Here is a 28,000-nt window from a genome sequence, read left to right as displayed (position 1 = left end):
TGTTCTGTAATTAATTTTAAATTTTAAAAAAACTTATGAGAATTGTGATATTATTCTCTAAAACTTAACAACACTTCTTTACGATTTTCATCCTTTTTGTTTATTTTCTCCACCCAATCTCGCATTGTACAACAACGCAAGTTGAGTGATGATAACTCTAACTTAGAAAAACAGAATGCCTGGTATAAAATAAATGTTTTCACTCCGGCGCCTCCCCCAGTCCCTTTTTTAACCATCTCCATATCGTGCCAAATTGTTGGTTAATGCTTCCGGAAAATGCAATTTTTGTTCAACTGTTTTTAGTGAGAGGGGCTATTATTGTTACAAAACAGCGCGTCAAATAATAACAACAGTCGCGTGTGTGTTTTTGGGTTTTTCCTCAAAACGCTTCCAGATAATGGACCAAATGGAATCGTCCGTTATTCGTTTCCCCCAAACTGACTAAAACAAATTCAAACTCTCTGCTGTCTACGATCTACTTAAAGAAATGCTTTTGTCCACCGACACGAATCCCGAATCTACTGTGGCAGGTTAAGCAGCGTCGTCTGACCGGCCGGCAGGTACGCCACACCCCGGGATCGGCTCATCTGGTACGCGATATCTTCGGCGGCCTCAATTCTTCGCAGCTCAACCAGACCGTCTCCACTGTCGCCGAACGACTTGGCCAACAACGCGGCAGCTTCGGCGTCACCCTCGGCCGAAACGATCGCGGCCTGCTTCATCTGTTCCGCCTTCTCGACCATGAAGCGAGCCTTTTCCGCCTCCTGCTGCGCGACCTGCTTCATTTCGACGGCCTGCGTGAACTCCTTGCCGAAGGTCAGATGCGTGATCGAGATATCGTCCAGGATCACGCCAAACTGAGCCGCACGTTCGGTCAGATCGTCCGACACCTTCTGCGAAACCATCTCACGCTGCGTGATCAACTCACCGGCGTCGAACTGGGCCACCACGGCCTTCAACACTTCCGTCGTAATCGACGGCAGCACACGCTCGTCGTAATCCTGACCCAGGATGGTGTAAATCTTCGGCAGCTGGTCCGGCACCGGTCGGAACAGAATACGCAGCGTGATGTTCACGTTCTGCAAATCTTTACTGCCGGTCACCACCGGAACGTTTCTCGGCTGCGACCGGATGTCGAAGATGACTGGCCGCTGAACCCACGGCACGAAGAAGTGCGTGCCCTCGCCGGACACCGTCTGCTTGACGCCGGTGAAGCGATCGAAGATGACCGCCCGGTGGCCACCGTCGACTAAAACAAGAACATTCATTTTAGTAATTTTTACAAGCACCAGGAACATGGCAACAACAAACCATTATATAACGCCGAGTTGACGACTCCGCCGACGATTGCGACACCCAGACCGAGCTGGCCGATTCGGTTCAGGAACTGGGTGGCCATTGCTGCTGATGTGGTTTAGTCTGCGGAAAAAATCGACCGATTTTAACGTATTTACATCGGTTTACAACAAAATTTCGTCAGAATTTGCAAGAGTGAGGTTAGGTTAAAAAAAATTACAACAAGAATCAGTGAACCTCATTAAAAACACGACAACTCGTCTGTTTTATGCAATTAAACCGATACTCACCTTTCAAGGATTGAGGTAAACGTGTTTTAATGCAATAAATGCAACGGAATTGAGCCGGCTTCTTGTAAATCTTTGCGTAACACCGAAAAGGTGCGTAAATCGTGCTTGTGGCTGATCTTTTCTGATTAAAACTTTGACGTTTCGTGGGGCAATTTTGACACATGCGAGATTTTTCCGTGAGTTCTCAATATTTACATGATTAGGTTCTCAAATTGCAGGGTACTAGAATGGAAATTTTTGTTGAAATTCGGAAAGCTGAGTACGAAGCTAGGAACGAACGTCGTCAAGACAATAATTTAATAATAATTGGCTACTAAAGCCCTATGCCAATTGGGTACTAAAGCCCTTTGTCAATTTTTATGTACAACGGTAAAAAACACGATTAAAAACCATTTCTGATCACTTTTTTTCATTTTAATGCAAAAATTTTTTATGACAAGACAACATTTTTTCGATGGATCAACTATGGTTCCCTTGGAACGAGCTGTCAAGTAGGAGCTTTTCTGTCAAGAAGGACCGCGAGGTTAATTTTTCAAAATTGATTTAAAAATCCATTTTAAACTCTTTGTGGTCGTACAAAAAGTCATTGTACTCAGAAAAATAAGATTTATCGCTGCAAACAATAATATCAGCAATCGAAGCTCCATTTTAGGACCCAATTTTTGTGTACAACGGTAAAAAACACGATTAAAAACCATTTCTGATCACTTTTTTTCATTTTAATGCAAAAATTTTTTTTGACAAGACAACATTTTTTCGATGGATCAACTATGGTCCGCTTGGAAAGAGCTGTCAAGTAGGAGCTTTTCTGTCAAAAAGGACCGCGGGGTTAATTTTCCAAAATTGATTTAAAAATCCATTTTAAACTCTTTGTGGTCGTACAAAGGGTCATTGTACTTAGAGACCCTAAATAGGGAGACTGGTCTAAGCTGGCTAAATCGATCTGGCAACGTATGTTTTGAGCTTGGCATCACTGATAAGTTTTGCTGGGCGTAAAGGCAAATGCTCGTTTGGATACGTCAAACTCGTGTCTGTTTGGGTACGTCAAATTCACTTCGGCCAGTCTCCCTATTAAGGATCTCTAATTGTACTCAGAAAAATAAGCTTTATCGCTGTGAACAATGATATCAGCAATCTATGCTTCATTTTAGGACCCAATTATTTATAATCTAATATTTTTTTTCCGGCTCCCAACGCTTCTCAACGTTGAGATCGCCATTAGAGACCCTAAATAGGGAGACTGGCTAGACTTTGCTAAATCGATCTGGCAACGTATGTTTTGTGCTTGCCAACACTGCCAAGTTTTGCTGGGCGTAAAGGCAAATGCTCGTTTGGATACGTCAAACTCGTGTCTGTTTGGGTACGTTTGGGTACGTTTGTGGCCGAATTCACTTCGGCCAGTCTCCCTATTAAGGATCTCTAATTGTACTCAGAAAAATAAGCTTTATCGCTGTGAACAATGATATCAGCAATCTATGCTTCATTTTAGGACCCAATTATTTATAATCTAAAATTCTATTTTTTTTATTCTAAAATACTTAAACTCTTAAATACTAAAATACTAAAATACTAAAATAATAAAATACTAAAATACTAAACTACTAAAACACTAAAATACTTAAAATACTAAAATACTAAAATACTAAAATACTGAAATACTAAAATACTAAAATACTAAAATACTAAAATACTGAAATACTAAAATACTGAAATATCAAAATACTAAAATACTAAAATACTAAAATACTAAAATACTAAAATACTAAAATACTAAAATACTAAAATACTAAAATACTAAAATACTAAAATACTAAAATACTAAAATACTAAAATACTAAAATACTAAAATACTAAAATACTAAAATACTAAAATACTAAAATACTAAAATACTAAAATACTAAAATACTAAAATACTAAAATACTAAAATACTAAAATACTACAATACTAAAATACTAAAATACTAAAATACTAAAATATTAAAATACTAAAATACTAAAAGACTAAAATACTAAAATACTGAAATACTCAAATACTAAAAACTAAAATATTAAAATAGAAATTAAAAAGAGAGATGTGAGCCGGTAACATGGAGTTAAACTTTCGCAACTGTCACAGAAGCTTGACAAAAAGTTTAACTCCATGTTGCACTTTTAATTTCTCAATAACCCCCCTATCGAGCTTTCAAACAAGATACTTTCCGAAACCTGAGATCAAAACATTCGCAAGTTAATTTAAAAATCAATTTTAAACTTTTTGTTTGTGTACAAAGAGATATTGTACTCAGAAAAATATGCCTGATTGTCTTGCTCGTTGTAGTGTAAATTGTAAAAAAGCAATATAAATTTAATTTTAGTACCGTCATCAGTGGTGACATTGGGTCTAGGGGCTGAAATTTGGGCGCATTACTAGGCGCATTAGCATTTTGACAACCAGGACATTTTTTTTTGCACATTTCAAGCCAAGAGGTAACTATTTAATAATCTCACTTAAATGTACGTAAACTATGTCCGGATCCATCATCCGACCCATCGTTGGTTAGGCAATTGAAAGGCCTTTCCAAAGAGTCCAAAACATTGAAGATTTGGCAACCCTGTCTCGAGTTATGACCACTTAAGTGATATTTATGTACAATTTTGAAGCCGGATCTCACTTAAATGTACGTAAACTATGTCCGGATCCATCATCCAACCCATCGTTGGTTAGGCAATTGAAAGGCCTTTCCAAAGAGTCCAAAACATTGAAGATCTGGCAACCCTGTCTCGAGTTATGACCACTTAAGTGATATTTATGTACAATTTTGAAGCCGGATCTCACTTAAATGTACGTCCGGATCCATCATCCGACCCATCGTTGGTGAGGCAATTGAAAGGCCTTTCCAAAGAGTCCAAAACATTAAAGATCTGGCAACCCTGTCTCGAGTTATGACCACTTAAGTGATATTTATGTACTTTGTTGAAGCAGGATCTCACTTAAATGTATGTAAACTATGTCCGGATCCATCATCCGATGGGTCGTTGGTTGGGTCATTGAAAGGCCTTTTCAAAGTTTTCAAAACATTGAAGATCCAGCAACTCTGTCTCGAGTTATTACCACATAAGTTATATCTGTGTTTTTTTCTGGATCTAAAAAAAGCTGAAATGTTTGTCCAAACCACTCATATTACCCATTTTTGGTAAAAGTGAGGAAGGCATCAACCACATAGGTGGATTAGGTTAGTTTTTTTTTTGAAAAGGTCCAATAAACCAAATTTCCAGTTTTTGCTTTTTGGGTGTTTTTGAAACCTCCTTAAGTCAGAGGTATCAAAAAACACCACAAAGCAAAAACTGAAAATTTGGTTTATTGGACCTTTTCAAAAAAAAAAAAAAAAACTCCAGAAATTCACTCTGTTTTCGTCGAAACCGAACATACTCAGAAATGAGTAAATGTGGCATCTGTCAGATTGGAGTCAATTTCAACGAAAACTTAGTGAAATTTACCCAGATCTGAGTTAAATTCACTCATATCTGACAGATACCCCTTTGATTCATAGCTGAGTAGGTTCAGTATTGACGAATAGAGCTTTATGACGTTTCGCGCACGCACACTAGCGCACCATTTGATTTTGCTGGCCGGACAAAATTTAACCTCACTTTCTTTTCGTGTACGTACACGCAATACATGCGCACGTAGATTACACTCAAACCCCGATGGTTTGACACCAACTGTTGTCAAACGAACGTTTTAGTTTGACGGGGACTTTTACATGGAGTTCACACACACTTTCAAACGTTTGTTTTGATAGTGTGCGTGAGCGCCGTGTAAATAGTGACAGTTCGTCACTTTTTAGTTTGACTTTGACCAACCAACGGGGTACAAACTAAAAAAGTGTCAAACGAAAAAGTGACCAACCACCGGGGGTCGAGTGTACTCTATATGCGATATGCGATATTTTAGACTTTGTTAGAACCAAAAATCCCTTGTGGAATTTTGGTGAGGATTAAACAAACTAGACGAGCCTTGGTACGGGCTGTTTTCCAAAATTTAAATCCTTGCTTTAAGTATTTTTTTTTAATTCAATTAAACAATTTACCAGTTGGTTACACATTTCTAAGTATAGATTAAGAAATTTTAAATGATAAAATTTGCAACTTTTTTCTTTAAAAATTTAAGATAAGTTCTTTTTAATTTTTTAGTCACTGAAATTGGGTCCTAAAATGAAGCTTAGATTGCTGATATTATTGTTTACAGCGATAAAGCTTATTTTTCTGAGTACAATGACCCTTTGTATGACCACAAAGAGTTTGAAATGGATTTTTAAATCAATTTCGAAAAATTAACCTCGCGGTCCTTCTTGACAGAAAAGCTCCTACTTGACAGCTCGTTCCAAGGGGACCATAGTTGATCCATAGAAAAAATGTTGTCCTGTCAAAAAAAATTTTGCATTAAAATGAAAAAAAGTGATCAGAAATGGTTTTTAATCGTGTTTTTTAACGGTGTACAGAAAAATTTGCATAGGGCTTTAGTACCCAATTTAGATTATCATTTTTCGGATTTAAATTCTAGTAAAATTAACTCAATTATTGTGTTATATTAGACGAGCGTGTAGAATCGTAAAACTTTATTCTAGTACTACAACAAGTAGCTCAAAATTCAGAGCGATGTCATTTTCATGCTGTCAAAACAGTTCGCGTGCGACGTGTTGCGGTCGCAGTGGAACCATTTTTCGCGACTCGCCGGTCGATCGTTCCATGTGGAAGCGGAATTTTCGGGGTTTTCGACAGGAAATAAATAAATTTGTTTGATTTTAGTGACTACGAGGTGATCCGTTAGTTCAAGGCGACAAAATGGTAAGCTTGTTTGGGCTTTTCTCCGCGAATGACGCAATGACTGTTGACGATTTCTCCGCCAGGCCACGGAACGCAAGGGAACCTTCAAGGTGGAGTACCTGCAGAAGATCGAACGGGAGATGCAGGAGCGGTGGGAGCGCGAGAAGCTGCACGAGGGTGACGCCGCGGCCGGTCCGCGCAAGAGCCCGGACGAGAAGTTTCTGGTGACGTTTCCGTTTCCGTACATGAATGGGCGGCTGCACCTGGGGCATGCGTTTTCGCTGTCGAAGGCCGAGTTTGCCGTGCGGTACGAGCGGCTCAAGGGCAAGCAGGTGCTGTTCCCGTTCGGGTTCCACTGCACGGGAATGCCGATTAAGGCGTGCGCCGACAAGCTGAAGCGGGAGATGGAGGCGTACGGGTGTCTGCCGGTGTTTCCGAAGGAGGAGGAGGTAACGATTGTGCAGGAGGAGCGGGATGTGGTGCCGAAGGATAAGAGCAAGGGGAAGAAGAGTAAGGCGGTCGCGAAGACGGGGTCGGCCAAGTTTCAGTGGCAGATTATGCAGAGTTTGGGGCTGAAGGATGAGGAGATTAAGGAGTTTGCCGATACGGGACATTGGTTGGAGTATTTTCCGCCGTTGGCTATTCAGGATTTGAAGAGCGTTGGGTGTCATATTGATTGGCGGCGTACGTTTATTACGACGGATGCGAATCCGTTCTTTGATTCGTTTGTGAGGTGGCAGTTTAATCATTTGAAGGCGAGGGGGAAGATTATGTACGGGAAGAGGCACACGATCTACTCGCCGAAGGATGGTCAACCTTGTATGGATCATGATCGTTCTTCGGGGGAGGGAGTTGGTCCGCAGGAGTACACGCTGATTAAGATGAAGGTCACGGGGAAGTTGCCGGCGAAGTTGGCTTCGGTTAAGGCTCCCGTTTATTTGGTTTGTGGAACGCTGCGACCGGAGACGATGTACGGACAGACGAACTGCTGGGTCCACCCGGATATCAAGTACATTGCGTTTGAAACCACCCGCAAGGGGGAGGTTTGGATTTGTACGCGTCGTGCCGCACGGAACATGTCCTACCAGGGATTCACGGCGGTTGAGGGCGAGGTGAAGGAAATTGCCGAACTCGTCGGTCAGGACATTATGGGGCTGGCGCTGTCGGCGCCGCTGACCCCAAATAAGGTCATCTACACGCTGCCTATGCTATCGATCAAGGAGGACAAGGGAACGGGCATCGTTACGTCCGTGCCGTCCGACTCTCCGGACGATTACGCCGCGCTGGTTGATCTCCAGAAGAAGCAGCCCTTCCGCGAGAAGTACTCGATTGCCGATGAGATGGTGATGCCGTTCCGGCCGATTCCGATTATTGAGGTTCCTGGGTTGGGAAACCTTTGCGCCGTCACCGCGTACGAGCAGTTCAAGATCCAGAGTCAGAACGATCGCGAAAAGCTGACCGAGGCGAAGGAGTTGGTTTATCTGAAGGGCTTCTACGACGGAGTTATGCTGGTTGGTGAACATAAGGGGAAGAAGGTTCAGGACGTCAAGAAGGACTTGAAGAACTATTTGGTGGGTAGAAATGAAGCGGACGTTTACTACGAGCCGGAGAAGACGATCATGTCCCGGTCGGGCGATGTGTGCGTGGTTGCGCTGTGCAATCAGTGGTACTTGAATTACGGAGAGCCGGGCTGGCAGAAGGTCACCACGGATCATCTGCACACGATGGAGCTGTACCACGAGGAGGTCGAGCGGAATTTTGAGAAGTGCCTCGACTGGTTGCACGAGTACGCGTGTTCGCGAACTTACGGGCTGGGGACGAAACTGCCCTGGGACGAGCAGTGGCTGATCGAGTCGCTGTCGGATTCCACGATTTATATGGCATTTTACACGGTCGTACATTTGCTGCAGGGTGGATCGTTCCGCGGCGAGAAGCCGAGTCCGCTCGGGATCAAGGCTTCGGATATGACCGCTGAAGTGTGGGACTACATCTTCTTCAACGGAACTAAGCCGCCTGCGAAGACCAACATCAAGAAGGAACATCTGGAGCGGATGAAGCGCGAGTTCAACTATTGGTACCCGGTCGATCTGCGCGTGTCCGGCAAGGATCTGATTCAGAACCATCTGACGTTCTTCCTGTACAACCACGCGGCGATTTGGCCCCAGGATTCGTCCAAGTGGCCGCGTGGAATTCGCTGCAACGGCCACCTGCTGCTGAACTCGGCCAAGATGTCCAAGTCGGAGGGCAATTTCCTGACGCTGTACGAAGCGATCGCCAAGTTCAGTGCGGACGGAACGCGTCTCTGCCTGGCGGATGCCGGCGATAGCATTGAGGATGCGAACTTTGTCGTGAACAACGCGGACGCCGGAATTCTGCGCCTGTACACGTTCATCGAGTGGGTCAAGGAGACGCTGGCCTCGAAGCCGCTGCTGCGGAAGGGACCAAAGGACGGATTCAACGACGCGGTGTTCATGAGCGAGATGAACCTGAAGACCAAGGAGACGGACGAGAACTTCAAGCGGATGCTGTACAAGGAAGCGCTTCGGACCGGGTTCTTCGAGTTCCAGTCATCGCGTGACAAGTACCGCGAACTCTGCGGATCCGAAGGCATGCACGTTGACCTGGTCATGGAGTTCATCCGCCGGCAAGCTCTGCTGATCGCCCCCATCTGCCCGCACATGGCCGAACACGTCTGGCAACTGCTCGGAAACAAGACCAGCATCCTGAAGGCCACCTGGCCCCAGGTCGGCACCATTGACGAGCAGAAGATCAAGTGCTCCGCCTACCTGATGGACGCCGCCCACTCGTTCCGTATCAACCTAAAAGCAGCCATGCAAATGAAAACAAAAGCCGGCAAAGCAGCCCCTCCCCCGGCAATCAAACCAACCGAGGGCACCATCTGGGTCGCCAAGTCCTTCCCGCCGTGGCAATCCTGCGTGCTCGACACCATGCGAGCTCTCTTCGAAGCGTCCGGCAACGCCTTCCCCGACAACAAGCTCATCGCCGTCGAACTCGCCCAAAAGGACATCCTCAAAAAGTACATGAAACGCGTCATGCCCTTCGCCCAAATGATCCGCGAACGCGTCGAATCCGGCCCCGGCAAAAGCGCCATGGACGTCACCCTCGACTTCGACGAGCACGAAGTGCTCCTCAACAACCTGGAGTACCTCCGCGGCACCCTCGAACTCGAAACCCTGCACATCCGCTACACCGACCAGCCGGACGCCCCCGAAAAGATGCGCGAGGAAGTCCGCCCGGGCGTCCCGTACGCCGTGTTCTCCGTGAAACCGTTCGTCGCGGTCACGCTCGAGAACCCCATCGAGCGGTCGGGCCTCTTCACGGTGAACCTGAACCTGTCCGACGGCGATACCAGTAGAAGCGTGCGCGAGAAGCTCGCCAAGCAGATCGGGTTCAAAGGTAACGCACCCCAAAATAAAAAAAAATCAAACAAACTAACTTTTCTCAAAAAATTTACAGCGGATCTAACCGCCCTGGAGGTGCTTCGCTTCGAAGATCCGGTCCTGGGGCCGCGCCGGCTGCCCGCCTTCCAGGACTACCGCAGTGGTAAGTTGACGCTGGAGGAGGGAACGTTCAGCATCGATGTGGAACGCAAGCAGGTCTTTTTGAGCTGTGGTGCGGCGCAGAAGGTGAACGTTGGCACGTATTTGAACTATGTTATTAATTAGAGGGCGGGAGCGCTGCTTTGAAAGTGGTCCCCGTGTGCTGTCTCTGTCTGGCGGAGAATTTCCGGAATGTTTCTTATTTAAAAATTGAATTTAATGACAATTTTGTGGTTTTACTGAAAAAGTTGGATATCACAATCTCCTTTAAAGCAAGTGAGAAATTCTACTCAAACAGTAGAGTACCTACGAACTTGGTGAGGAACGCGGTTACAAATTGACAGTTTCGGGCAAAAAAATTCAAGAAAATCAAAAAGATCTATTTTTTTAAATATAAAAATACTAAAAGTTAAATGTCTGCAATTCTAAAATTTAAGAGTTATATGATTCAAAAAGCTAAAAAAAAGAGTGTTTAAAATGTAGAATTTGTGTGTAATTAAAAAAAAACAAAGCAAAAATTCAGCTATTCAAAAAAATAAACACAGTCCGTACTGATTATCCAAAGTCCGAATAAATTCAATAATTTCAAGATTTTTAATATTTTTGCATAATTTTATTTCTATTTTTTATATCTTTTTCTTTTTTTTTTCTTTTTTTAAATAATTTAACGATCTACTGGCTACTACTCGGAAATAGTTTTTACTGGTATTTTTCTAATCGACTGCTCGAAATTTTTGCATGGAGCTCGAATGAAACGCAAAACTTCATACAAGAAATCGTCCAAGAAACGGTAAAGGAAAGGGTCACATTAAGTTTGTTTTCTTAAGCGGTATGCAGCTAAAACAGAACAGAAACGGAAAAAAACTTAAATTTAAAAATTCTAGACCCGAAAATTAAAAAAAATGAGTCATGTAAAAATACACAGAAATTAAAAAAAAAACAAGACAAGAATTTCAAGAATTTCCGGATTTAAAAAAAAACAAGAATTTCAAGAATTACAAATATTTATGAATTTAAAGAATTCTAAGAATTTAAAGAATTCGACGAATTTCAAGAATTCTAAAAATTTCAACAACTTCAAGAATAATAAGATTTTCTAAAATCGCAAAAATTTCAAAAGTTTAAAGATTTTTAAGCATTAAAAAATATATATTTTAAAAATTTCAAGAATTTTGAAAATTTTAAAATTCTCAAAATTCTTGAATTTTTTTAAATGTATATTTTTTTTAATTCGAAAATTAAATTTTGACGGTGCATATCAGCCAGAGCTTTTGCACCCAGATTTGTGTTACAGACATTTTAGTATCTTCAAACTACGGGAACTATCGATATAATTTTTGATTAATCCCCTAAAGTACAGTCTACCAAATAATTTATAACAAAGTTTGACTAAGTTTGTCCGTAAGTTTGACTATTTTGGTAAAAGAAGACAACAACTTCCTTGGTTTCTGTGCACCCTTAATTCGAAAATTAATTTAAAAAATTTAAGAATTTTAAAAATTAAAAAAAAAATTAAAAAAGAATTTTAAGAATTTCAGAGTTTAAAAAATTTCAAGAATTTCAAAAACATTTTTTTTTGAATTTCAAGAATTTCTAGAATTTTACGTGTTTTAAAAATTTCCAAAAATCCTAGAATTAAATAAACAACAAGAATTTTTATTTTTTTAAACAATTGTTAATATTTTAAGAATATAAAAAAATTAAACAATTTCAATGAAACCAAGAATTTTAAAAATTTCAAGAATTTAAAATTTTCGAAAATTATAAAAACTTCAAGAGTTGAGTATCAAGAAATTTAGAAATTTTAAAAGTTTTAAGAATTCTAAAAATGCTAAAAGCTTAAAGAATTTTAAGAGTTTCAAATTTTTTAATAAATAATGTCATTAATGTCAAGAATTATTTTTTTAAAGAATTTCAAGAATTTCTAGAATTTTACGTGTTTTAAAAATTTCCAAAAATCCTAGAATTAAAAAACAATAAGAATTTTAAGAATTTTTATTTTTTTAAACAATTGTTAATATTTTAAGAATATTATACAATTCAACAATTTTAATGAAATCAAAAATTTTAAAAAATTTAAGAATTTAAAATTTTTGAAAATTATAAAAATTTCAAGAGTTGAGTATCAAGAAATTCAAAAATTTTAAAAGTTTTAAGAATTTTTAAAAGTTTAAAGAATTTTAAGAGTTTCAAAATTTTTAATTTTTTCTTAGAATTTCAAGAATTTTAAGAGTTTTAAGAATTCAAGAATTTTAGAAATTTTAAGAAGTTCATTTCAAGAATTTGAAAAATTAAAAAAAAATATGATTTTTTTAAAAAAATATGAAATTTATCGACAAAAACCTAGAATTATAAAAAATAAGAATTTAAAGAATTTTATTTTTTAAGAATTTTAAATATTTTAAGAATATTAAAAATTTCAGCAATTTTAATGAAATCAAGAATTTTAAAAATTTCAAGAATTTAAAAATCTCGAAAATTATAATAATTTCAAGAGTTGAGTATCAAGAAATTAAGGAATTTTAAAAGTTTTAAGAATTCAAAAAAAAAGCTAAAAGTTTAAAGAATTTTGAGAGCTTCAAAAATTTTAATTTTTTAATGGAATTTCAAGAATTTTAAGAGTTTAAAGAATTCAAGAATTTCAGGAATTTTAAAAAGTTTAAAAAATTTCAAGAATTCAAAAAAAAATTTTTTTTATGAATTTTAAAAATTTCATGAAATTCATCCACAAAGACCTAGAATTTAAAAAAATAAGAATTTTATTTTTTTAAGAATTTTAAATATTATAAGAATTTTAAAAATTTTAACAATTTTAATGAAATCAAGAATTTAAAAAAAACAAGAATTTCAATAATTTAAAAAATTCCAAAATTATAAAAATTTCAAGAATTGTGTTCCAAGAATTTGAGAAATTTTAAAAGTTGAAAGAATTCTGAAAAATTTAAAGGTTTAAAGATTTTTTTTTGTAAATTTTGAAAATTTTGAGATTTTTTAGAATTCTTAGAATTTCAAAATTTTAAGTATTTCAAGAATTTTAAGAATGATACTTTAAAAACTGAAAAAGATATGGAATTCAAATAATATAAGAATTTTAAAAATATTTTGAACATCAAAAATTTCGAGAATTTAAATTTGCTCAAGTATTCTAAGAAATTCACGTTTTTCAAAAAATCAGAAAATTGTAGAATTAAAAAAAGAGTTTTTTTTAAGTATTTTAAATAATTCCGGAATTTTGCAATTTTTAACAATTTAAAAAATTTCAAGAATTTCAAACATTTCAAGAATTTTAAGAATTTCAAGAATTTAAAAAGTTTGAAAATTAATAAAAAAAATCAGGAACATAGTTCCAAGAATTTTAGGAATTTTAAGAGTTTTAAGAATTATAAGAATTCTAAAAATTTCAAAGGTTTCAAGGATTTTAAGAATTTTGAAAGTTTTAAGAATCAAGAATTTCAAAATTTCAAGATTGGAGTGGAGCTTAAGAGTGGAACTCCAAAAATTTCCAAAATATAGAAATTAAAAAAAAATAAGAATTTAAAATACTTCAAGAATATCAAAAATGTTAACAGTTTCAAAAATTTCAAAGCATTTAAAGATTTTCAAGAATTCTAAGAATTTCAAAAGATAAGGTCATACCAATTTCAGCATATCAGGGGTGAAATTGGGTCTGGGGTGAAATTGGGTCATACAAATTTCAGCATTTTTTGATGACGGAATTTCATGAATTTCAAAAATTTTAAAATTTTCAATAATTTTAAGAGCTCTAAGAATTTTAAGAATTTCAAGAGTTCTTAATGAATTCTAAATATTTCAAGAGTTTTGAGAATTTTAGGAATTTTAACAATTTGAAGATGTTTATGAATTTCAAGAGTTCCAAGAATTTCAAGAATTTAAAAAAGTTCAAAAAAATATGAAATTTTAAAATTTTGAGGAATTTTAAAATTTTAAAAATTTTAAATCTTTTAAGAATTTTAAATTTTTTAACAGTTTTAAAAATTTCAAGAATTTTAAAAATTTTAAATCTATCAAGAATTTTAATTTTTTTTACACTTTTAAAAATTTCAAGAATTTTAATCTAATCTAATCTAATTAGATTAGATTAGTTTTAAAAATTTCAAGTATTTTAAAATTTTTAAGAATTTTAAATTTTTTAAGAATTTTAAAAATTTCTAGAATTTTAAAATTTAAAGAATTTAAATAAATGTTAACATGTGGAAGTTTAAATTTGTTTGCAAAATTTTAAGAATTTTAAAAATTTTAAAAACTTTAAGAATTTTAAAAATTCTTGAAATGTGAATGCGCAACTTCTGTTGACCGCGTTCTTTCCGAGTTCCATATTTAACTTACTTAGCTGACAAAATTGTATCGAGAAATTAAAAGTGAGAGTGTGTGCAACATGGAGTTAAACTTTCTATGAAGTTGCTGTGAAGGTTACCATGACACTTTGAAAAGTTTAACTCCATGTTGCACGCACACACTCTCACTTTCAATTTCTCGATACAGTAATCTACGTGCGTATGTATTGTGTATTTTGTCAGGGAGCAAAACCTAATGATGCACTAGAGTGCGTACGCGAAACGTCATAAAGCTCTATTGTCGAACCAATACAATATAATTTTCTCAGCTGTGTGTGTGTATTTGATCCATCCCAATCATCCAAAAAAACAAAAAAAAAAACAAATTATCATTGTGGACATAAAGAGAAGATCAAACTTTTAAAATCAGCATTAAAAAAACCAGGAAATTCGTCGTGTGCTTTTCTTTGCAGTTCCCACATTTAACGCGTGACTTTTGTTGTTAAAATACTAAATTGTAGCTGTAACATTTCAAAATGTGCATTTCAATTAACCTGTGAAAATCGATTTTACATGCTAACTTTTCGTAGTAATTGAGTTGAAGTGTTTCAGCACGGTATTCTTGTCAAAGAAAGTGATCGCACTTTAGTTAAGATCTTCGCTTGCAGACCATGCCGAACATTATTAACCCTCTAATTTTCACAATTACATTGCTTATTCGCTTCCCGAATCCAGTGCGATCCGATCCCGACACCTTCCTGGAGTGTCGCTCAGCATCACCAAGGTCACTTTTGCGACGGTTCCCTCGTCACGACCTGGTGGGTTCTGACGGCGGCCCACTGCGTTCGGAGCTTTGACGCGGCGGACATTGAGGTTAGGGCCGGATCTGTGCATCCGCATAAGGGAGGTTGGACTAGGTTGGTGGAGAGGATGGTGGTTCATCCCGACTGGAACGATGTGAATTTTAATTTTGCGTTGCTAAAATGCTAAAGCTGGTTGGGCGGTTCGGGGTGGGGATTGATGCAGGGGAGACCGGTGGGGGAGTTGCACGGGGTGATTATACCGTTGGTTGATCCGGGCGTTTGTAAGGCGCCCTGTTCGAGGTGTGAGACGGCGAATATCCTGTGCGCCGGAGGGAATGGGTTGCGGACATGCCAGGGAGACTCCGGTGGACCGTTGGCTTGCTCTGGTAGATTGGCTGGGATTGCTTCCAGTGGACGCAGTTGTGGTGGGCAGCACGGGTTGTTTGCGCAAGTGACTGGAATTTAAAGGTGTGAAATTAACTTTGGGAAGTAGAAGGAATTACACGGTTAGTTAGTGTAACTTGAAGGTAGCTTGAGTCTTTCAGTACGAATCACAATGTCGGTATGTCCATTCCCTTACTTGGTAGCTCTTATGGCTCAGAAAAGCTTCATCTGTGGAGGATCGATCATAGCTCCAAGCTGGATTCTGACGGCAGCTCACTGTATCGACAGGTATGGTCCTAAGGACTTGATCGTTCGAGCTGGATCACCAAAACGGACACAATCTGGTACGATCAGTTCTGTAAAGCGGTTGTTCCTGCATCCAAACTACAAGCGTCCCTCATTCGACTTTGATGTAGGACTCCTACTGATCAGTCCTTTGAAGATCACACCCTGCATTCGGTGTATTGCGTTAGCTCCGGCTTCGTTCAAACCTAAAACCGGATCGCTTGGTCGGATCAGCGGCTGGGGTCGTACGGACCCCTTGGAAAATTTCTACCCGGAGTACGTCCGTGCTACGATCGTACCAATCGTTGATCAGAAAGAGTGTCGCTTCAGGTACGGGAAACACCATGTTACACGGAACATGTTCTGCGCCGAGGATCATCAAGGTTTGCGGGATGCGTGCCAAGGGGATTCGGGGGGACCTTTCGTGCAGGACGATCGCTTGGTGGGGATCGTGTCGTGGGGGTCGGGATGTGCCAGCTATGGAGATCCCGGGGTTTATACGAACGTCGGTAGGATGCGCAAGTGGATTGATCTTGTAGTTGAGAATGATCGTATGAACTGTTGATGAATAAAAGCCGTTAGCAAGTTTTTGATTCTTTATTGATCACTGCCTCAGAAGTATGCCTTACACTTTAGACCACGCGACGATCCCTGTATTTTGAACATGGTAGTTTCGATCCAGTTCCGGTACATGCCGACGTCCGTAAATACTCCAGGTTGTCTGGGCTTTGCACAGGACAGTCCCCACGACACGATCCCAACCTGCTGTCTACCGACGACGTACGGTCCACCGGAGTCTCCAACGCAGGCATCCCGCTTCCCTTCCGGATATCCAGCGCAGAACTGCGTATCCTGGTACAAGGTGTAGTTGTTATACCAGCGGTTGCACGTCTTGAAGCCCAACACCGGCAGCTTCACACCGAGCAGTTCCTTCGGATAGTTAGACGCCTTAGTCCTGTCGTGATCCGCGTTCGTCAATCCCCAACCCGCCACGAACCCATCGTCCATTGCCCGTGGCATGTAATCCTGCGGCGGTATTCGGATGCACTTGATATTGTCCCCAAACACCATCGGGTGATTCAGGAACAGCAGTGCAATATCGTGATGCAGGTGCACGCGATCATATTTCGGGTGCAGCGTTGACCACTTTACGGTCCGAACCTCGCCACCGTGCAGCCGATTCTTCGATCCGGCTCGAACCTCCAGCAGATGTTCGTACCCGCGGATGTCCCACAAGCAGTGCGAGGCCAGCAGGATCCAGGAGGGCGCGATCATCGATCCTCCACACACGACCATGTCCCCAAGTTGTATGATCACCTGGTAGGGGACTTGTCCGATGTCGATCTTGTCTCCGCCCACGATGAGCCGCTTGCGCACGGAGAAGCGATCATTGCAGGAGGCTATCGTCCCAAGACAGAGGATCGCAAGTAAGATGGGGAGATTCATTTTAAAGTAGGGTTAGGAGCGTACTAAGCTTGGAGGTCGATCACCAAGCTATTAAACAGCGATGACGGTTTGTAAAAGCACTTATCAGTTGTGACTAATTGGATTAGCTGTTGCTGGTATCACGATAAATAAACAGAAATTTGGAAAACAATACTTCAAAGAGCTGATATCAGCAAGAACCAATCGATATTACTGCTTGTTACGAAGGTATCGAGCTGATCGTTCTATTCCCCCACATCGAAGCACTTTCGTTGCGATGTTCAACCTACTTCTACTGTTCAGCATAGCTTCAGGTTTGTCGAATGGCGAGACACCCCTCCAAAAACCCCCTACACGACCCCTGCATGGATCGGCAACGGCAAACCGCATCGTCGGAGGTGTCCCGATCAGCATCGCCGATGCTCCGTACCAGGTTTCGTTGCAGTTTTCAAAATCTCACATCTGCGGTGGGTCCATCATCTCGCGGAGATGGATTCTGACTGCGGCACACTGTATCCTAACGTCTTCCGCGTCGAGCTTCCACGTCCGAGCGAGATCTTCCAAGCACGCTTCCGGCGGATCGTTGATTCGGGTTAGGCGGGTCGTGGTGCATCCCTTGTACCGGGACTCCGGTGTGGACTACGATTACGCGCTGGTTGAGCTGAGGAGAGGGATTTTGTTGGGGAAATATGCGAAGGCCGTGGCGTTGCCGGAGCAGGGTGAGTCCGTTGCGGACGGAACGATCTGTACGGTTTCCGGATGGGGTAACACACAGGTATGCTTGTGAGACCGGCTGTTTGGGGGGAAGTCATAACGGTCCTATTTACTCCATAGAGCGCCTCAGAGTCCGGGGAAATCTTACGGGCGGCAAAAGTTCCAATCTTCAATCAAATGCAGTGCAACGATGCATATGCAATCTTCGGGGGCGTCACCGATCGTATGATCTGTGCCGGATACCCGGAAGGAGGTAAGGACTCCTGTCAGGGAGATTCGGGTGGTCCGTTGGTTGCCAATGGTAAGCTCGTCGGGGTCATATCGTGGGGTGTCGAGTGTGCTAAACCCGAAATGCCTGGAGTTTACGCCCGAGTAGCTGCCGTACGTGATTGGATCCGAAGTAGCAGTGGAGTTTGAGGACAAAAAATCTATGAACTATAATAAAACGATTTAAATTGATCCCTGAGCTTAGTCTTAATCAATCGTTCAAGCTAATCCCAACCAATAGACAGGGAAATCCCAAGTTGGCAACGCGCCAGAAAAAACCCACTTTCTTTCAACAACAAAAATACGACTTCCACCAGTGCTAAGTGTATACCTATTTGAGGAAGGATTACATTGTGACACCACTTCAGGACGTCGCGCCAACGCGCGTCACACATCTTGGTCCTCGTGCCATACGAGTTGGTTTGAAGGGTGATAAGAATCCCTCAAGCGCACGTGTGATCCATTGTGATTGATATAAAAGGTATCGGACCGCGGGATGAGGGATTCATACTTTCGAATCCCAGTGAGAAAACACCTTCGCCATAATGTTCAACTCGTTGGTTCTGTGCAGTGTTCTGCTAGTTGGAGCCGTTCTAGGCGGCGAAAGCGACCTCCTACCTCGACCACACTACGGAACCGACTTCGGATCTATTCTTCCAAGAGGATACCGCATCGTGGGAGGTTTCGAGATCAGCATCGCCGACGCTCCCCACCAAGTTTCCCTCCAATCCCGCGGTTCCCACATCTGCGGTGGATCCATCATCTCGCCCAAGTGGATCCTCACGGCCGCTCACTGTACCGACGGAGCTTCCGTGTCGAACCTCCGCATCCGGGCGGGATCCTCCAAGCACGCCTCCGGTGGCTCGGTCATCTCCATTAAGCGGATCGTGCAGCATTCGTCGTACAACCGCAACACGATCGACTACGACTACTCCCTGCTGGAGCTGAAGAGTGCCATCTCGCTGGGAAGCAACGCAGCGGTTATTCCGTTGCCAGCGCAGAACGAAACGGTCCAGGACGGAACGCTGTGTGAGGTGACCGGATGGGGTAACACGCAGAGCGTCAGCGAGTCACGGGCGAATCTGCGGGCCGCGTACGTACCGGCGTACAATCAGAACCAGTGTAACTCGGCGTATGCTCGGTATGGAGGAGTTACCGGTCGGATGCTCTGCGCTGGATATCAAGCTGGAGGTAAGGACGCCTGCCAGGGTGATTCCGGAGGTCCGTTGGTTGCCAACGGGAAGCTCGTTGGAGTTGTTTCGTGGGGTTTGGGCTGTGCTCAGGCCAACTATCCTGGTGTGTACTCGAGGGTGGCTGCGGCACGTGACTGGATTCGCAGCAATAGTGGAGTTTAAGGAGTACCCGGAAAATTATGACATTCTGATAACACATGTACCTGCGACAAAAAGTATGAGCTATATATCGAATAAATAATCAAAAGTTTAACTGACAATAATTCGTTTATTTATTATTTATGTTTTGATTTGCTCACACAGGGCATCTGAATATTTGAAAAAATGCAACTTGAGATCGAAACTTCTGATCGATTTTTTTTTCGTCTAAGTACAATATTTACCAAAAAAAAAGTTCTTGTCTAAACTCGATTATCACTAGCCTCGGTTGTCAGAAATTTGATTAAAGTTCGATTAACCTGATCGCTGCAATATATATGAAGATAAACTTTGAATAGGATTTTGCAGCGGCCTAAACACAAAAACATTATACCGTCATCAGGGGTGACATTGGGTATATGGGGGTTAGATTGGGTCATACAAATTTCAATATTTTTGTATGATCCAATCTCATCCCCCAGACCCAATGTCACCCCTGACGGCGGAAGCACAAAACAACAATCTTGGAGCATTTTTATAAATGTTTTGGATGACCAAAAATGCATGACCGTGGATGGTAATAGTTCAGATGGTAGTAGGGGAGTTTGGGGTAATATGGACAGTGGGGGTAATTTGGACACCCCTTTACCCCCTTTTCTTCGGATATAAAGTGAAAACGGCAATTTAAGTGATAAGGCTAGTACTAGTCTAAGAGTATGGACAAACCGAAAAAGCTGGAATAAGTTAAGTAGATTTGGTATAATATGCAGAAGTTTCCAAAGGCCGGTTGGCACTGCCTTAAGTTCCAATATTTGAGGATTGGGAAATAAGGTTTAGGTTTTGCATGGATTATATGGCAAAAAAGTGGACAATTTTTGTTTAAGGGGATTGCTTTGACGATGCCTGAGATATGTACGTATAAATATTGTGCATTTTATCCATTTTTATCATCAAAAATTGCAATTGCTATGGGGGTAATTTGGACATAGCGTGTGGGGTAATTTGGACATACCTGTCAGGTAAAAAAAAGTAATTTTCATGGTTGGTTGAGTTTTGAAAGGGATTTAGATAGATTTAGAGGGATTTTAAATGTCAAAACACTCAAAAAAGGAATGTGAGTTCTGAGAACTTTCACAATACCCCAATTTTTTTTTAATTAGGGTAAATGTATTTCAATATTCGAATGGATGAATGTCTGATTATTGCACTTTTTTTGTTCAACTAGAATCTAATGTTGATTGTTTTAAATTTATTTCTTTGACATTTAAAATTTCTATGCTGGTTTACAATAATATTTAAATTTGAAGGGCTATGGAATGTAAAATTAAAAAATTGATAGTTTCAGGATAATTATTTCTATATAAAGATTGGTTTAGATAAATCTAAACGATGCCTTAATCACTAAAAATTAAACTTGTACCTAATCCAGAATCAATGTTTAAATCATTTCAGAATGAATGATTAAATTATACTATATATATACTACACTGAACTATTTGTTATCTTCCTATTGAATTATAGTTCTATCAAAAAATCATTATTATTTAAACCTTTGCTGAAATATTGTGAACAAAAACCACTTAAAAACATGAACCATGTTGAAGGATAAAAAACATGCTCAAAAAATCAAATGTTAAACTTATTCTTCAACATGTGTCCAAATTACCCCACGTAAGGTGTCCATATTACCCCACAAGGTATGTCCAAATTACCCCACAAGGCATGTCCAAATTACCCCATAGGGGTGTTCATATTACCCCCACACAAAAATCTGGGGGTAATTTGGACACCTTTTAATTTTTGCGATTAAAACGGGTTTTTCATCAAAATTTATCGAAATTAATAACATTTTTCCATTAAATATGGTCTCTTTTATCCTCTGGTGTCATCCACATTCCTTTAAAATATTTCCTTAGGGTGTCCAAATGGGTGGGTCTCGTGGCGCAGGGGTAGCGGCTTCGGCTGCCGATCCCGATGATGCTATGAGACGCGGGTTCGATTCCCGCCTTATCCACTGAGCTTCTATCGGATGGTGAAGTAAAACGTCGGTCCCGGTTTCTCCTGTCTCGTCAGAGGCGCTGGAGCAGAAATCCCACGTTAGAGGAAGGCCATGCCCCGGGGGGCGTAGTGCCAATAGTTTCGTTTCGTTTCGTTTCGTCCAAATTACCCCACACTCCCCTACGCCATTTATTTAAAAAAAAAACATGATTTTTTGAAAAACGTCTAATATTTTTTTAAAGATTTTTTAGATTTAAAATACAAATCTAGAGTTTTTTTTAAAGGTCCTATAAACATATGAAACACAATAGCTTATACTTTTGCGTTCAGATCCTTGTGATTTTCGAAGAGATCTCAAATTTTTCTATAAATTTGCTTCTGATCAATTCTCTGCGAAATCGGCCGGGATTGATAAGGACTATTAAAAAAAAAATGATACGCGGAAAACAATTGCCGATTTTATAATTAACTTTTTTTTACTAAAATTTAATTTTCCAAAATCCATATTTTTAAATTTGTGGTTATGTTTTAGAGGGCAAAATCCCAACTGTTAAGCCATGGAATAGTTAGGAAATAATTCAGCCGTGCTATGATTCTTTGATTTTTTTTTTCGAAAAAAAAACCTTTTACTCGATTTTTTTTTACTTCAGTATTTAATGTTAAATCAAGTTTGCAATCGAAAAGTCCTTAAGAGATTTTTTGATAAAAAGCAACGTTTTCAAGAAACAGCCAATTTTTTTTCGAAAATGAGAAAATGTCCAATAAAATTGACTAAGAGACATTGAGATTAGACCTCTGGTTGTTGGAATACAGTGAATAAAAGAAAAATAAACAAGAAGTTGAAGTTTTTTCAAGCCTCATCCAAACAGCTTTTTATTTTCTAGTACCAATAAACTTATGGTCTTATTTTCAATTCTAAAGCGGTATACGCACTTGGTAAGGAACCGGTAAAGGACAATTTCAAATGGGCAGCAGCGGCAGCGAAAGAGAGGGTAAAGAAAAGCCCCAAGATTGTTATCCCTCTCCTTTGTTCTGCTGTTCGTAAAGCCATTTCTAGACCTCTTTTCTCGGGAGGTGCGTATTGACCCTAAAAAATGAATCATTTGTGAAATTTTCTAATCTTTTCGAAAAAAAAAATATTTTCAAAATTTTGGAATCATCTAAAACATATTTTTTCTGTTTGTAAATATTTTTTTACAATATTTTGTAATCTATAAAAAGTATTTTTGGGTATGTCTTCTGCAGGTAAAAGAGTCATGAATTTATCAAATAACTATTCAATGTGGCTATAACCCGAATACGTTGCACAATATAAAAAATGTGTACTATTCTATTGCATATTTGACATCTATAAATAAAGTAAAAAATCGGCTTTCTCCTCACTATTCGAAAATCCTTTTCTTTTGTAAGACTGGCAACACTGCCAAATGAAATTCAACCAAACTGTGCCACTGCTCAAAACACAAATTGATTTGAGTGCAGTCGAAAAAATGGGTAATTTTTTAAGGGTATAACTTTTTTCTATGAATTCCCAAGTAATACCTACAACTTTGCCGAAATCAATAAAAAAATTCCGTTCTTAAGATAAAGATTTTCGAATATTTGAATAGCATTTTTTGTATGGCCAGCTGTGTAAATTGCATAAATACTCGTATGGATGAACTTTTGTTGCAGATTCATGATGCAATAATTGGACATAGAAAATGTAAACGTTTCATCCTGATTAAAAGTGACGAATGACTTCTCTAGGTTAAAGTCACGTTAATAAAATAAACAACAACATCCGGATTAAAAACACAATCGGAATCTATGACATTTCCCCGAAACCCACATTCCCGAAGAGACATTTCCCCGAATGCCACATCTCCAAAAAGACACTTTCCCGAAATGTCATTTACCCGAAAATCATTTCCCCGAACGGCCACATCCCCGAATGGCGATTTCCCCTAAAAACCATTTTTCCGAATGGCCACTTCCCCTAATTTTCCACATCCCTGAAAATCATTTTCCCGAATGACCATATCCCCGAACGGCCATTTTCCCGAACGCCACTTCCCCGAACCCGGTCAGGCGCGTATGGCCGTTGCCCAGAACCGCGCGCGCGGTCTTTTATTCAAGGCCAGACATTAAAACGCGTTTTTTCGGAACGTCAAAAAGCGACAAACGACAAGATAACACAACAACGTCAATTTGATACATTGATCATATCGCAAAAATGCATTTAGTTTAAAATCAGTCCAGACTCGATTATCCGAAGGCCTTGTCAAAAGTTCACTTCTGATAATTGAATAATAAACATTTTTTTAGTCGTCTTTTTTGTTTTGCTGTCGAGCTCAAGTATAGCCCCTAAACTACTTTAAAGTGATTTAGTTATTTTAAATCTAAAATGGTGGTGATGAAATATTAAAATAATGCATTTTGTAATACAATAATCAACTATTTAGATTTGATTAAAAAGGGTTGGTTGCAGAACTTGAATTGGACGTAATAAAAATTAAAAAAAAAAAATGTTCAAAGCCTTCATCCAGCCAAAATTGATAAAGACGAATCAGTTCAGTTAAACAAAATCTAGAACAAACTGAATCCTGCGCATCGAGTCGTCGCATAAAGCTATCGTTGCTGTTCAATCCTTACCACGTAGATACCGTTTTGGAAAATTGTCTTTTGCTGAAAATTGCCGCTACAAAAAATAAAACTTTTTTTTATGGAACGTGGATAATCTCAATACGCCGCACTCTTGAAGTGTCCGCGTGGTTTATGAATGGCCTTCTAGAGAATTTAATATTAAGGTCATACTTTTATTAAAAAAAATCCCTAAATAACAATTTAGTTTATATCTAGGTTATCATTCAGGAAAATTGATTTTTCGGAGAAGTAAACATTCGGGTTTATGTAAATTAGAGAAAACGACAGTTCGGTAAAATGGCCATTCAGGTAAATGACATTCGGGGATATGGAATTTTCGGGGATGTGGAATTTTCGGGAAAATTATTTTCGGGGAAGTGGCACTTTCGGGGAAATGATTTTCGGGGATGTGGAATTTTCGGGGAAATGATTTTCGGGGATGTGGAATTTTCGGGGAAATGATTTTCGGGGATATGGGATTCGGGAAAGTGGGATTCGGGGATAAGGGATAAAACCACAAAATCGTTGTCCGAAATCGCAGAGAACTGTTTAGAGAAGTTTTTTTTCTGTTCAAGTAAATTCATATCAGTATTTAAATTGCCTAAGTTTCAAATTATTTGAATTGTCTGTTTTTTGCTCATCTAGGGTAACAGCACCTAATTCCAGCGTGCCTCTAATGTTGGTAGGTCCGAACTTTGACATTCAACTGAAATCGAGTGATAAATAGGTCAATAAGAAGATAGCAAGCAAGTTTTTATCAAAAGTTTTGCAAAATTAGTTGTTTAAATAGTGAAAATCAGCATATTGGATGGAGTTAGGATCGAGTGCTTAACCTGCCAAACATCGGAGAATTTCCCCTACTATCGTCACATCGGGCTAACCTGAGCAGCAGTTTAAGCAATAAATTTGATCATATTAGCGATCAATATTCAATGCAGGTCTAACTTTTCTCTCGCAGTTCCAAAGACTGCCATTTTGCATCTTTATGAGCATCATTTGCAAATTTATTATGAGAAAAAATGCCAATTATTTCCATCATCCTCTCCATTCCAAGTCGTAAACTTCTACAAAATCCACTCTAATTGACTACAGTGCGATTCATTCACAGTGTTAATGTAAGAAATTAGTGCACAACAACCATAATTTTCTTTTCATCCCCTCTTGCCACAAGGTCGTCCACCCGGGTGCCAACGTGAGTTAGGACCCTACCCGTTGCACGAACTTCTGCCATAAATTTAAAACGTGCACCATGCGAACCATTCACAAGCGCTTTGGATATGTACTTTTTCGATGTGGTACTACTACAGTGAACTTCCAGATCAAGTGGATTGGGACCTCATTGAAAAGAGACTGCCTTTTGAGAACCGCCCAGACTGCTTGCTTCGGTAATTACTGGAACTTGATCATCACGCGTGTTTATTTCACCCAGGTTTGACTTGCGTGTCACGAATCTAAACCTTAGAGGCAGTCTCCCTTAATGTGTTACTAAATTGAAAACATTATATTTAACAGTAGCAGTGATTTATGGATGTTTTATTGGCGATTAGTTCATGCTTCGTGTGTGCGAGTGTGGTTTCTTTAATTGATTCCCCTTAGACTCCACTGTTGGTCCGAATCCAGTCACGTACGGCGGCGACCCGTGCGTACACGCCGGGATAGTTGGCCTGGGCACAACCGATGCCCCACGATACGACTCCGATGAGCTTACCGTTGGCGACCAACGGACCGCCGGAATCACCCTGGCAGGCGTCTCGACCGCCAGCCGCGAATCCGGCGCAGATCATACGATCGGTGACGCCTCCGTACACGGAATAAGCGGAGTTGCAGCCGTTCTGGTTGAAGGTCGGGACGTATGCCGCTCGCAGGAGCACTTGGGACTCGGAGGTACTCTTTGAACAAGTTGAAGAATCGTTAGAACTTCATCACTGATTACGAATCATCGTCCACTTACCTGAGTGTTACCCCATCCGGTAACCAGCGAAAGAGTCCCATCCGGAACGGACTCACCCTGCACGGGCAACGGCACGACCGCGGCGTTCCTGCCAAGCCAGATCGCCCTCTGCAGTTCCAACAACGAGTAGTCGTAATCAATGCTAACGCTGTCATACAACGGATGTTGAACAATCCGTTTGACCGGAATCACGGCACCCCCAAGGGCATGCCGCGCCGAACCCACCCGAACCCGCAGCTGCTGTGGCGACGAAGCAAGCTCCGTACAGTGCGCCGCCGTAAGAACCCACTTCGACGAGATGATGGATCCGCCGCAAATGTGTCGCAGTCGGAACTGGAGCGACACCTGGTGGGGCGCATCGGCGATATTGATTACAAATCCACCCACGATGCGGTGTCCGCTGCCGTTGCTGGATGATCCGGATTCGGTTGCGTTGAAGCGTGGACGTGGGCGAAGTTCTGGAAGACTGTCATCTCCAAGAACTGCACCGAATAGCAGAACACTGCACAAGAATAATTGACGTAACATGCTAGCGAAAGTGTCTCCAGCCTAAGAAGTTAGAACTACATTGAACTTCTATCACTCCAATACCTTTTATACCGATCGGAACCATTCCCACACCGACTGATAATCTTATCGGGTGCTAACGGGAAGTAACCCACTCTCGATGCGGTTTAGAATTTTTATAACTTTATGATTCTAATGAATGTGCAATTAATTGAACTTTATCACTTAAAATTTTTTAGAGCCCTGATTTGGTCGAGGTGCGATGCGAACCCCTTTTTTTTCAAGGAAAGGGCACCGATTGAATAAGCTGAAGAGTTCAAGGTGTGTTAACAGCTGAACTCGCAAGCTCGAGAAAAAAGGGAATTTCCATACAAATATCCCCTTTTTTCGAGCTTGGGAGTTTAGGTGTTAATCATTACCTTGATTTTGGAAAACAGAAAAAATATTGAAAATTTGAATTGCCTCACAATTATTTTCGAAGTTTTCTGATATTCAGAATGATTTCTTTTTCTTTAAATTATTCAAATTGTCTCTAAAATTTGTAATAAATTAACCTGAATTCATAAAAAGAAAAAATATATTTCAAAATTGTAGGCCAAAGATATCACAAAATATTCAGCGCAATAGAAAAAAAAACAGAAAAATCTGAAATTTAGATTGTACAAGTTATTTTTAATAAAAGCCATTTATTGCAAGAAAATAACCGAGAAAAACTGAAAAAACATGTTATAGCCAAAAAAGATTATTTCATGGGGATTTTGCAATTTTTTTTATGTTGGTTCTTTCATAACGTGGCGCAATAAAATTTGTTTTTCACTTCGTAACAAAATTTCCATACAAATTAAAAAAAATATATGTAGCGTAACACGGCCTCACAGAAACATTTCTCAAAAGAGAAATCATCAAAACAATGATTGCAATATGAAAGCCATTGCGGCTTTGGAAAAGATGGTGCGCAATTCTAACAGAAAATTTCACAAATTTACAATAAAATATTATAAAATAAAAAAAATAAATAAAAAAAAAATCAAATAACAAGCCATGGTCTCCACATTTATTGAAGAGATTTTTTGCGCCGAAAAAAAAACCTTTTTGTGGTGCTGTACATTGGAATTCCACAAAAATTTACGATATCTAGGAAATTATTGATTCGATTTCCAATGTAATGAATTGAAACCATTGTAAACATTGAATTTACGAGCCATGGTGTCAACATTTGAATGAACAAAGTGTTTAAAAATGCATTTTACACCTGCCCAGTTGTTTTGCAATCATTAGTTTCCAAAATACCTATGTATTGACGAAATTTTTTTTTGCAAAAAAAAAAGTTTTTGTGGTGCTGTACATTGAAATTTCATAAAAAATCAAAATACTTTTAATCCAGCCCAAACATGCTAAATATGTTTATAAATGCAGAAAAATGCGTATTAGATTGTTTTCAGCTGATTTGACTTCTATTTTC

At 39.7% G+C, this 28,000-nt stretch overlaps 7 protein-coding genes across 7 annotated transcripts; 4 read left to right on the top strand and 3 right to left on the bottom strand.

Moving 5' to 3' along the window:
- Positions 1-77: 77 nt before the first annotated feature.
- LOC6038903 (protein l(2)37Cc) lies at positions 78-1,748 on the bottom strand. Its single transcript, XM_001848550.2, has 3 exons — positions 1,587-1,748; positions 1,312-1,419; positions 78-1,249 (listed from the first exon to the last, which is right to left on the bottom strand). Exons 2-3 carry the CDS (start codon positions 1,397-1,399, stop codon positions 519-521), a joined length of 819 nt encoding a protein of 272 aa, XP_001848602.1. The 5' UTR covers positions 1,400-1,419; positions 1,587-1,748; the 3' UTR covers positions 78-518.
- Positions 1,749-6,245: 4,497 nt separating this feature from the next.
- On the top strand, positions 6,246-10,179 carry LOC6038905 (leucine--tRNA ligase, cytoplasmic). Its single transcript, XM_038253842.1, has 3 exons — positions 6,246-6,414; positions 6,477-9,810; positions 9,871-10,179. The coding sequence occupies exons 1-3, from the start codon at positions 6,412-6,414 to the stop codon at positions 10,077-10,079; spliced, it is 3,546 nt and encodes a 1,181-aa protein (XP_038109770.1). The 5' UTR covers positions 6,246-6,411; the 3' UTR covers positions 10,080-10,179.
- A 5,428-nt stretch (positions 10,180-15,607) lies between these two features.
- Positions 15,608-16,285, top strand: LOC6038906 (trypsin-4). The gene is made up of 2 exons (XM_038251034.1): positions 15,608-15,723; positions 15,790-16,285. Exons 1-2 carry the CDS (start codon positions 15,608-15,610, stop codon positions 16,283-16,285), a joined length of 612 nt encoding a protein of 203 aa, XP_038106962.1.
- Positions 16,286-16,302: 17 nt separating this feature from the next.
- Positions 16,303-17,166, bottom strand: LOC6038907 (trypsin-1). Its single transcript, XM_001848554.2, has one exon. The coding sequence runs from the start codon at positions 17,164-17,166 to the stop codon at positions 16,333-16,335; it is 834 nt and encodes a 277-aa protein (XP_001848606.1). The 3' UTR covers positions 16,303-16,332.
- Positions 17,167-17,422: 256 nt separating this feature from the next.
- LOC6038908 (trypsin-1) lies at positions 17,423-18,367 on the top strand. Its single transcript, XM_001848555.2, has 2 exons — positions 17,423-17,920; positions 17,980-18,367. Exons 1-2 carry the CDS (start codon positions 17,423-17,425, stop codon positions 18,274-18,276), a joined length of 795 nt encoding a protein of 264 aa, XP_001848607.1. The 3' UTR covers positions 18,277-18,367.
- A 261-nt stretch (positions 18,368-18,628) lies between these two features.
- Positions 18,629-19,579, top strand: LOC6038909 (trypsin-1). The gene has a single exon (XM_001848556.2). The coding sequence runs from the start codon at positions 18,672-18,674 to the stop codon at positions 19,479-19,481; it is 810 nt and encodes a 269-aa protein (XP_001848608.2). The 5' UTR covers positions 18,629-18,671; the 3' UTR covers positions 19,482-19,579.
- Positions 19,580-25,584: 6,005 nt separating this feature from the next.
- LOC6038910 (trypsin-1) lies at positions 25,585-26,602 on the bottom strand. Its single transcript, XM_001848557.2, has 2 exons — positions 26,032-26,602; positions 25,585-25,969 (listed from the first exon to the last, which is right to left on the bottom strand). The coding sequence occupies exons 1-2, from the start codon at positions 26,557-26,559 to the stop codon at positions 25,673-25,675; spliced, it is 825 nt and encodes a 274-aa protein (XP_001848609.2). The 5' UTR covers positions 26,560-26,602; the 3' UTR covers positions 25,585-25,672.
- Between the last annotated feature and the right edge of the window lie 1,398 nt (positions 26,603-28,000).

Source organism: Culex quinquefasciatus, chromosome 2 (genome assembly GCF_015732765.1).
Source record: "Culex quinquefasciatus strain JHB chromosome 2, VPISU_Cqui_1.0_pri_paternal, whole genome shotgun sequence".
NCBI classification, from domain to species: domain Eukaryota; kingdom Metazoa; phylum Arthropoda; class Insecta; order Diptera; family Culicidae; genus Culex; species Culex quinquefasciatus.
Note: the sequence above shows the minus strand (reverse complement) of the source record. Positions and strands in the feature narration are given on the sequence as shown.